The sequence below is a fragment of the Sceloporus undulatus genome, chromosome 2 (assembly GCF_019175285.1).
Source record: "Sceloporus undulatus isolate JIND9_A2432 ecotype Alabama chromosome 2, SceUnd_v1.1, whole genome shotgun sequence".
Classification (NCBI taxonomy): Eukaryota; Metazoa; Chordata; class Lepidosauria; order Squamata; family Phrynosomatidae; genus Sceloporus; species Sceloporus undulatus.
The window spans coordinates 333863113-333872755 of record NC_056523.1 but is presented as its reverse complement, the minus strand read 5'-3'; the positions used below and the strand labels follow the sequence as shown (position 1 = coordinate 333872755).

At 51.3% G+C, this 9643-nt stretch overlaps 1 protein-coding gene across 2 annotated transcripts in view; it reads left to right on the top strand.

The window, feature by feature from the left end:
- Positions 1-3551: 3551 nt before the first annotated feature.
- The window catches only part of CA9 (carbonic anhydrase 9), a 14370-nt gene continuing 8278 nt past the window's right edge, over positions 3552-9643 (top strand). The window contains exons 1-3 of one of the 2 annotated variants that reach the window (XM_042447936.1): positions 3552-3972; positions 5209-5379; positions 8348-8496. In XM_042447936.1, the coding sequence (XP_042303870.1) occupies positions 5253-5379; positions 8348-8496 (276 nt within the window). In that variant the 5' untranslated portion in view covers positions 3552-3972; positions 5209-5252. Of the gene's footprint in view, positions 5380-8347; positions 8497-9643 lie in introns of both variants that reach the window. The other variant, XM_042447935.1, reaches the window with a different exon arrangement.

Below are 9643 nucleotides of genomic sequence, written 5' to 3'. Positions count from 1 at the left end.
TGGTCATGGATATCAATAAAAGTGAATTATGAGTTATTCCCTGAGAGGGGTCTTGCCCCATTCCTTCTGTCAGGAGGGAGAGGGAGGAGGAGAGGGGCAGCCTCTCTCTGCCCCACTCCTTGCAGGGCCTTCCTTCATCCAGGCATTTCTTGCCAGAAGCTGGGGCTCTGGGGCAGTTTTGGGAATGTCTGAGTTTGACTTTGAGCTGCAGGAGCAGCAGCAGCAAGGACCACCCTCACAGAGTCCGAGAGTTGGAAGAGACCCCAAGAAGGGCCCTGATCCAGACCAACCCCATTCTTCTGCCATGCAGGAACTCTCCATCGAAGCATCCCCATTGACAGATAGCCATCCAGCCTCCGCTTAAAGACCTCCAAAGAAGGAGACGCCACTGCACTCCGAGGAAGGAGTGGGTTCCACTGTCAAACAGCCCTGACTCTCAGGAGGTTCCTCCTAATGTTGAGCTGGAATCTCTTTTGCTGGAGTTTGCATCCATTGTTCTGAGTCCTATTCTCTGGAGCAGCAGGAAAAAAGCTTGCTCCCTCCTCAATATGACATGCCTTCAAATGTTTAAACAGGGCTCTCATATCACCTCTTAATTGTCTCGTCTCCAGGATAAATGTACCCAGCTCCCTAAATCTTTCCTCATAGGGCTTCATGGTTTCCAGACCTAAAAGGAAAAGAGATTCTGTTCCACAGTGGAACCCACTCCTTCCTCGGAGTGTAGTGGAATCTCCCTCCTTGGAGGTCTTTAAACAGAGGCTGGATGGCCATCTGTCAGGAATGCTTTGACTGGGAGTTCCTGCATGGCAGAAGAAGGGGGCTGGACTGGATCAGGGCCCTTGCAGCCTCTTCCAACTCTATGATTCTATGAAAATCCTTCCTACTGTTTAGGTGGAATCTCTTTTCTTGGAGCTTGAATCCAGTTTTCCATTGTGTGCTATTCTCTGGAGCAGCAGAAAACAAGCTTGCTCCGTCCTCAATCACATCAAGTATTTAAACAGGGCTTTAATATCACCTCTTAACCTTCTCTTCTTCAGGCCAAACATCCCCAGCTGGCTGAGTCTCTCCTCATAGGGCTTCATGGTTTCCAGACCCTCCACCATTTTAGGCATCTTCCCGCTCTCCAGGGAAGGGATTGTGGGAAAAGAGCAGGGATGGGGGGGGGGCATGGATCTGGGGCCTGCTTTTGTGCCCCTCTGAAAGGGGGTCCCCCCACTCCAGCCAACTCCTGGCTTTGGCTTTCTTGCTCCCCTGCCCTCTCTTTCTTTCTTTCTCTCTCTCTCTCTCTCTCTGTGTCTCTGTCCCTCCCCATGGAAGAGTCCCCCTCCCCTCCAGCCCCAAAGGACATGGGGGGGGGTTTGCTGAGGCCAGAGAAAGAGGGACAATGAAGGGGGGGAAATAGGACCCCCTTCTCGCTTGGTTGGTTGGTTGGTTGGGGGAAGGGAGGGCCATGTGGGTCCCAGGGCTGACTGGTCAAGCTGGCCATTGTCTGGGAGGGAGAGGCCAGGTGTTTGTCTTTCCATCGGCAGCCCTTGGATGGGAAAGCCTCCCAGAGAAAGAAGGGATGTTAGTAGTGGGGTTAGGCCAGGATCTGGGGTAGGGGCTTGGCATCTTCTTTCAGGGAGTTAGGGTCATCCAACCTTCTTTTCAGGCAACCAGGGCTGGGCTGAGACCTTTAGAGGCCCTGAGCACTGAAGAGATTTTGTATAGATCTAATTCCAAACAAATAAAAAAATAAAATCCAAATGGACCAAATCCTACCAAAGTGGGGGCCATTGGGGCCCAGAGGGATTTGGTCCAAATCTGTGGATGCTCCAGTCCCATCAAATACAATGGCAGAGTAAGATGGGGTCCAGGTTTGCTTTAAACCTATATGGCTCTGGAGGGCTTGTTGTGTGTGTATCTCATATTTTCACTTGTTGTGGGAGTCTTTCTTTTTCTGTGGGACCTGGTCCAGCGGCACCATTTGCCCTGGTCCATGGGAAATCTGGATATGGAAAATCCCTTAATGGGTTTATTTTGCTTAATGGTTAACCCATCCCTGCAGGGCCCCTTCTCCCTGGAAGTGGTCCATTTGTCTGGGATATGTGTGTGTCCTTTGAGACCTGAGGGCCAGTGCAATGTGGGGCAAGGGCCTGGGCAGGAGACCCCCAACCAAATTAAAAACCTTGGCTCAGCTGGACCCTCGGGGGGGGGGGTCCCAGGGGGCAAGCCCCCATAAAATACACACCCCTGACCCTCCAAACCTGGGCCTTTGGGCCTGCAGTTACTTCTGGGGAGGGATGAAGATGCGCACATGGAGGTCTGATGGGGGGGAATCCAACAAGACCCCAAAACCCACCAAACAGGGATACCTTCCCCTGAAATGCACCATACACACACTGCAAGCTTTTGAAACATCACTGGATCCTTCATCAGGAAAGGTTTAAAAGCCATAGAGGAGAGGAAAAATGAAGATGTTAGAAAATAAAATAATTAGTCCCAGGCCTGCATTTGGCTGCTCTAGTTCTTAGTTCAGGTGAGTTAGGAGCCCTGGTGGCACAGTGGTTCAATGCCTGTCCTACAGCCAGTCACTCAAAACCACAAGGTTGTGAGTTCAAGACCAGCAAAAGGGCCCAAGCTCGACTCAGGCTTGCATCCTTCCGAGGAGGGAGCTAAACTGAGTCCCCAGACTGTTGGGGGCAAATTAGCTTACTTGCTGTTCACCGCTATGATCTTTGGAATAGCGGTATATAAATAAAACAAATTATTATTATATGGAGGGGTGTCTCTTGCAACTGGGGGACCCTCAAAGTCCAGGGAATTTAGCACCCATTTGCAAGACCCAAAGGTCCTTTCTTTGCAATCTCCATCATGATGGGGGGAAAGACAGGGATGGGGGGTGTTGAAGGTCCCTCTGACCTCTTGTGTTTGTTGGCTGGGTCCCCCCTGCTCTCCCTCCAAGTCTGGGGCTTAGGACTCTGGCAATGCAATGCAATGATCCCCCCCCTTTGCAGGGCTCTTGGGAAGCTTTGCTGGGACCCTTCTGCAGCCTCCTCCTCCTCCTCCTCCTCCTCCCTCACCTGATGCTGATGCGCTCCCTGCCCTCCTGGCCCTGGCAATGCCCCCCTCCATCCCCATGGCAACCTGTGGGCAAGGCCAGGTGTGGGAGGGAAGGCACCTGGAGGGAAGGGAGGGGCAGCCCCACCCCCTTTGCCAGCAAGGACCTTTGTCTCACCTTGGCAGGTGAGGCAGGCCTGTGTGCCAAGGGGCAGAGGGAGGGAAAGGAGGCTGGGAGGACACAGCTCTGGGGAGGGGGGGCTCCCTCCTTCCTAGGGGAAGGAAAAACCACTTTGCACATGCGCCAGGTCCACTGGGCCAACTCCGACATTATGGAATGATTCTATGGAAGTCTTTAAGCAGAGACTGGATGGCCACCTGTCAAAATGGAGTTGCTTTGATTGACAGTTCCTGCATGACAGAAGATGGGGGTTGGACTGGATCAGGGCCTTTTGGGGGGGGGTCTCTTCCAACTCTAGGGTTCTATGGCTCTATGTCAGGCATTGCCTGGGGGTCTAGGGTGAAGCTGGGGGGACTCCATTGTTCACAAAGCACAGAGTTGCGGGGCAGGCAAGCTGACGCTTCAGGGAATTGCTTCACTTTGCCCCCTCCCCTTCTAGGGACCCTGGCACTCCCCCCACCTCACCTCAAAGGCTCCCAGGGATCATGTGGGGTTGGGGTGACTCAGCTGGGGTGGGGAGGGGGTCACTGGGATGGCCTTATGTGTCCCCCCCCCCAAATGCACAAACATGCAGGTATCCTACTCACAGCAGGTATCCTACTCACATTTGATTGAGAGTTCCTGCATGGCAGAAGGGGAGTTGGACTGGATCAGGGCCCTTCTTGGGGTCCCTTCCAACTCTAGGATTCTATGATTCTTTCTTTTCCCAGGCTCCCTCCGCCATGGAGACCCCCACCACTGGAGCTACGCAGGTAAGGTCCCACTTCAGGACACCCTCTTCTTTCTCTCACTCTCTCTCTATGCTTTGGACCTCATCCAGGTAGGTTGCAGCACCACAGGTGAGGCCTTAAGGTTTGACCTTCCCACCCCACAGGCCTCTATTCTCCAGGGACATCCCTGTGTCCCCCGCCTGAGAAACTGCAGGGCCATGAGTCCCCTCCTTGCCCCTTTCTTGCCCCCAGGGACACCCAACCCCCCCTCAACTCTGTCTCCTCAGGCAGATAAACAAGGGGGGCTATCCTTGCCCTGGGCCCCTCCTGCAGGCATGGCAATGGCGGGGGGGGGGGGACACTTCCTGGCCACTGCCCCTCTCTGGGTCACCCCTGCAGGGTTATTGCTCTCTGGCACAACACCAGCCATGGAAGTAGTATAAAGGGCATACTTCTCATCAAACTCAAAAGCAACAGGTGCCCCGCCTCCCTTTGGGTGTTAGTCCCACTTCCTTGATGTGGGGGTTCTAGGTTTGGGGGGGTGTCAACATTTTTAGGGTGCTACCTTTGGGGGTTCTAGGTTTTTAAGGAGTGCTGACTTTGAGAGTTTCTAGATTTGGGGGCGCTAACTTTTGGGTTCCATAGGAATCTCCTTTGAACCCCAAGAGGTTGGCCATTTTGGTTTGCGTCTTTTGGGGGTGCTTGTGACTCCTCTCCGAACTTGTCTCAAAACGGCCGACCACTAGGAACAGGTTCCATCCCTGTCAGATCAACAGTGTAGCATCAGTGCATGTTTGAAGGTCAACCGGTGGCCATTTTGATTGTGCAAAAGAAAGATTTCAGGGTATGTATGACCCCTCTCTGAACTCGACTCAGGACCCATTCTTGTCAGATCAATGCCGTAGCTTCGACATGGGTTTGTAGGTGACGCGCGGCAGCCATTTTATTTGCACAAAAGAAATGGGACCTGTTCCTAGTGGTTGGTCCCCACCTGTCAGTTTTGATTTTGATGAGAAGTATGCCCTTGATACTACTCAGGGAGGCCAGGTGGCCCTCTGCCCTGCTGGGAACTTTCTGCAAGAGCCAGACAGTCACCTTGGAGGGGGGGGGATCCAGGGGGGCAGAAGGTGATGGTCAAGACCTGGGTCACACTGTTGGACAGGTGGGAAAGTGTGTGTGGACCCCTCCTTGGGGGTCTTTTCCTTCCCGCCCCCCACCTGTGTCCAATGGACCCCCGTCCTTCAGCAGGTGCTCGCCCATTACCCTTTCTGCTTCCAGACAAAGCCGAGTGGAGCTCCGGGTTCCCCCTTTGCGGGGGGCACATGCAGTCCCCCATTGACATTGAGATGGGGGCCACCCTCTACAGCCCCCACCTGACCCCTGTCCAGCTGTCCGGCTACAACTTGCCCCATGGAGAAAGGTTGCGCCTGAAGAACAACGGCCACACAAGTGAGTCACATGCCATGAAATTCACCATTAGGCGGGAGGGGATGATGGGCTAGACCACTGGTTCTCGACCTTCCTAATGCCACAACCTTTTAATACAGTTCCTCATGTTGTGGTGATTCTCATCTCAACCACAAAATGTGGCTGGCCCTGCCAGGAGATATGTGTTTTCCAATGGTCTTAGGTGACCACTGTGAAAGGGTTGTTCGACCCCCAAAGGGGTCGCGACCCACAGGTTGAGAATTGCTGGCCTGGACAGAAGGAGTGCCCCCTTGATCAATGACTTGGAGGGGGAAGAGAATGGTCCCCCAAGTGCTCAAGGGGCTGCAGTGGGAATGCAGTAGCCCTACATGCTGCTTCACCCCAATGCAAAAAAGAAATCATCACACACACCCCAATGTCATTGTGGATGTGGGGGGGGGGAATAGTTCCATGGTTTTGAACACCCCCCCCCCAGAGGATGGCTGCCTTCTAGAGTGGCACTACTACTTCCCTTGATCTAGACACTATACTTCTATTGATGCAGCCTGGAATTGCATTGGCCTTTTTAGCTGCCGCATCGCACTGTTGACTCATGTTCAACTTGTGGTCTACTTGGACTCCTAGATCCCTTTCACATGTAGTTTCATTCGGCCAGGTCTCCCCCATAATCCTATATCTGTGCTTTTCGTTTTTCCACCCTAAGTGCAGTACCTTACATTTCTCTGTAAATTTCCTGGCCACATAGCCTGAAAAACCCACAAACAAAAAGTATAGGCTCTCTTTTCTCTCACATATACAAACGCATCTGAGGAAAGGTTCAAATTATGAAAGGGTGCGCTACCAACGTCTTCCTTTTCCTCGGTCTCAAAGATGTTACATGCGCCAATTCTGCAAACACACACACACATATATATACACATACACACAGTAGGCTCTTCCAGTTGCTGGTTATCCTTTCCATGACCCTGGGGCTCTGCACCAGGCCTCCCTTCTCCAAACAGATCCTGCCTGGACCAAAAATTGGCCGCGGTCCACACGCACATGCGTGCACATGCGTGGCCATGCAGGAATGCTCTTGTGCTCCTGCAAGGACTTTGCCAGTGCAGTCTGGTGCCCTCTGGATGATTGGGAATGTCCCCCGAGAGGATTGGTCTGGAAGGACGGGCCCAGGCCACTTGCTGACCACTTTCAGAACTGGACATGTTGGTCAGGAGTGGCCAGAGTTCTGTCACCTCAACCTCCTTCTGTCTTTAAACAAGGAGACCTATTTCATGCCGTATGTGTTTGGTTTTTGGAAGTGATTTCTGTCTGTTGGCCCTGGTTTCCAGCAATTAAGATGGTGAGGGAGGCAGGAAGAACCACTTCTGGGGAGCAACTGTTCTTAAAACAAAGCATACATAACTAATTGGTTGACTGGCTGAATGCAAACACTGCTCAGCAATGGATCATCTTCTTCATCCTGGAGAGAAGTGACCGGTGGGGTGTCCAGTGGGGTTCTGTCCTGGGCCCAGTTTGCTATTCAACATCTTTATCAACGACTTGGATGGCAGAATTGGGGGCATAGTTATCAAATTTGCAGATGACACCAAATTAGGAGGAATAGCTAATACTCCAGAGGACAGGATCAAGATTCAAAATGACCTGAACAGACTAGAAAGCTGGGCCACAGCTAACAGAATGAACTTCAACACGGAGAAATGTAAGGTGGAAAAATGAAATGCACAGATATAGGATTGGGGACACCTGGCTGAACGAGAGACTTATACGGGTGAAAGGCATCTAGCAGTCCAGGTAGACCACAAGTTGAACATGAGTCAAGAGTGTGATGTGGCAGCTAACAAGGCCAATGCAATTTTAGGCTGCATCAATAAAAATATAGTGTCCAGATTGAGGGAAGTAATAGTGCCCCTCTATTCTGCTTCGGTCAGGCCTCACCTGGAATATTGTGTCCAGTTCTGGGCACCAAAATTCAAAAAGGATATTGAGAAACTGGAGCATGTCCAAAGGAGGGCAACCAAAAATGGTGAAGGGTCTGGAAACCATGAAGCCCTATGAGGAATGATTTAGGGAGCTTGGGATGTTTAGTCTGGATAAGAAAAGGTTAAGAGGTGATATGATAGCCCTCTTTGAATACAGTGGAGCCTTGCCTTGCGCGGGAGATCTGTTCCGCCCCCCCTCCCCTGCGTAAGGCAAATCCCACATAAGCTCGAGCCTCATTCAATAGAATGGGGCTTGTGCTTGCGGTGGTGCAGCAGCTGCACACGCCATTCATTTAATGGTGATGCGGTCTCTGCATAAACAGGAAGCTGCATATGGTGCATCTGCATATGGAGCAGGCGCACTGTACTTGAAGGGATGTCACATTGAGGAAGGAGCAAGGATCTGGAGCAATGGATGCAAGCTCCAGGAAAAGAGATTCCACTTAAACATTAGGAGGAATTTTCTGACAGTCAGGGCTGTGCGACAGAGGAACATATTTCCTCAGAATGCAGTGGAGTCTCCTTCCTTAGAGGTCTTTAAACACAGGCTGGATGGCCATTTGTCATTGAGGATGCTTTGCATGGCAGAATGGGGTTAGACTGGATGGCCCTTGGTTGCCCCTTCTAACTGTGATTCTATTATTCTAATGACAGAGTCATCAAACCATAACCCTGTCGCCCTTTGCCCTCCTGCCATTTGCCCACTCCTTCTATTTCCCATATGCAGAGCCCAACCATGATGCGCAAATTTCAGTATTCAACACCTGATTGTATTCAATATTTGATTGAGAGTTCCTGCATGGCAGAAGGGGGTTGGACTGGATGGCTATTGTGGTCTCTTCCAACTCTATGCTTCTACCCTTCAATGTTCAAAGCATACATCCTTCCCAGTAAACCGTGTCAATAGTGGCAGAACCATGCCCATGGATCCTGAGAAGAAGCTCAAGTGTGACCCCCACCCACCCATCTCTCTCTCTCTCTCTCTCTGTCTCTCTCTGCTCCCTCCCCAGTCGTCCTAGACCTTCCCGGGAACATGTCAGTGTCCGGCGGAGGCTTCCCGTTTCCGTACCAGGCGGCCCAGCTGCACCTGCACTGGGGGTCCAAGCATGCCCTGGAGGGCTCTGAGCACACAGTGGACGGCCATCGCTTTGCCGGGGAGGTCAGTCCCTCTCTTGCTCTCTCTATTCTCCACCCCACATTTACACTCATCCCTTCATATTTGCAACTTTGATATTTGTGGATTTGATTGTTCAGATTTGATTAACATGTCCTCTAGGAATCTCCAGGTCCTCCAGTGCAACTCTATGGTCAACTTTAACTAAAAGTGGCACGCAAAGACCTAGAGATTATTCCTAGAGAGAATACTCTACTGGCCCTTTGTAGCTCCTCCAGTGCAGTTCTATGGTCAGCGTCTGTCGGACGTTGACCACAGAGTTTCGCCGGAGGACCTAGATATTCCTAGAGAGGTATCCTCTCAGGTTAAAACATGGTGTTTTTGTTATTTGCGTTTTTTCCATATTCGCGGGGTTCTTGTGTGCCTAACCCTAGCAAATATGGAGGGAAAAGTGTATATGAGTATTTTTAGCTTGTATGTCTTCGTGTCCTCCATTTTTCTTGAACGTTCTCCTCCTTTGCGGTCACCCTGACTAGAGCCTCCTTTGGGGGCAAAGCAAAGCCTCCAGGACCTTCCTTTCTTCTATGTCTGAACTGGCAAAGGGCTTCAAAGAGAGGGCAGGGGGTTTGATTGAGATTTCCTGCATGGCAGTGGGTCCGACTGGATGGCCCCTGGGGACTCTTCCAACTCTATCATTCTATTCTAAGCAGGGTGTGGATATAGGGGTGTTTTTCTCATTTGTTGGGCTTGGCATTTTTATTCTGAATGGCATCCTCCCAGCAGCTGTGGGGTTGAGATCCAGGGGTCTCAGGGGGTCCTCAGCCCCACAGTCTCAAGGCCTAATAGAGAACAGGAAAGGTGGCCCATGAGGCACGGAACAAAAGACCTCCTTTGACTGAGAGTTCCTGCATGGCAGAATGGGGTCGGATTGGATGGCCCTCTGCTCCTCTCATCCCTCCTTAAAGCTATGTTGGCTAGATTCTGATAAGTGGGTTTTTTGCAAATCCTTTTCAAAGAAAAAGTTTCTATCCTTACTTCTTGTATGCTTCTTGGATAGAAAGGTGATAGAGGAAATCCTTTTAGTAACAAACACATTAGTAAATGAGATTGAATCCAGTAGTAGCCATCACCCCTTACTTGGTTGCAGCACATACCATTAATGGATGCCGTAGGGAGAGGTGGGATATAAATA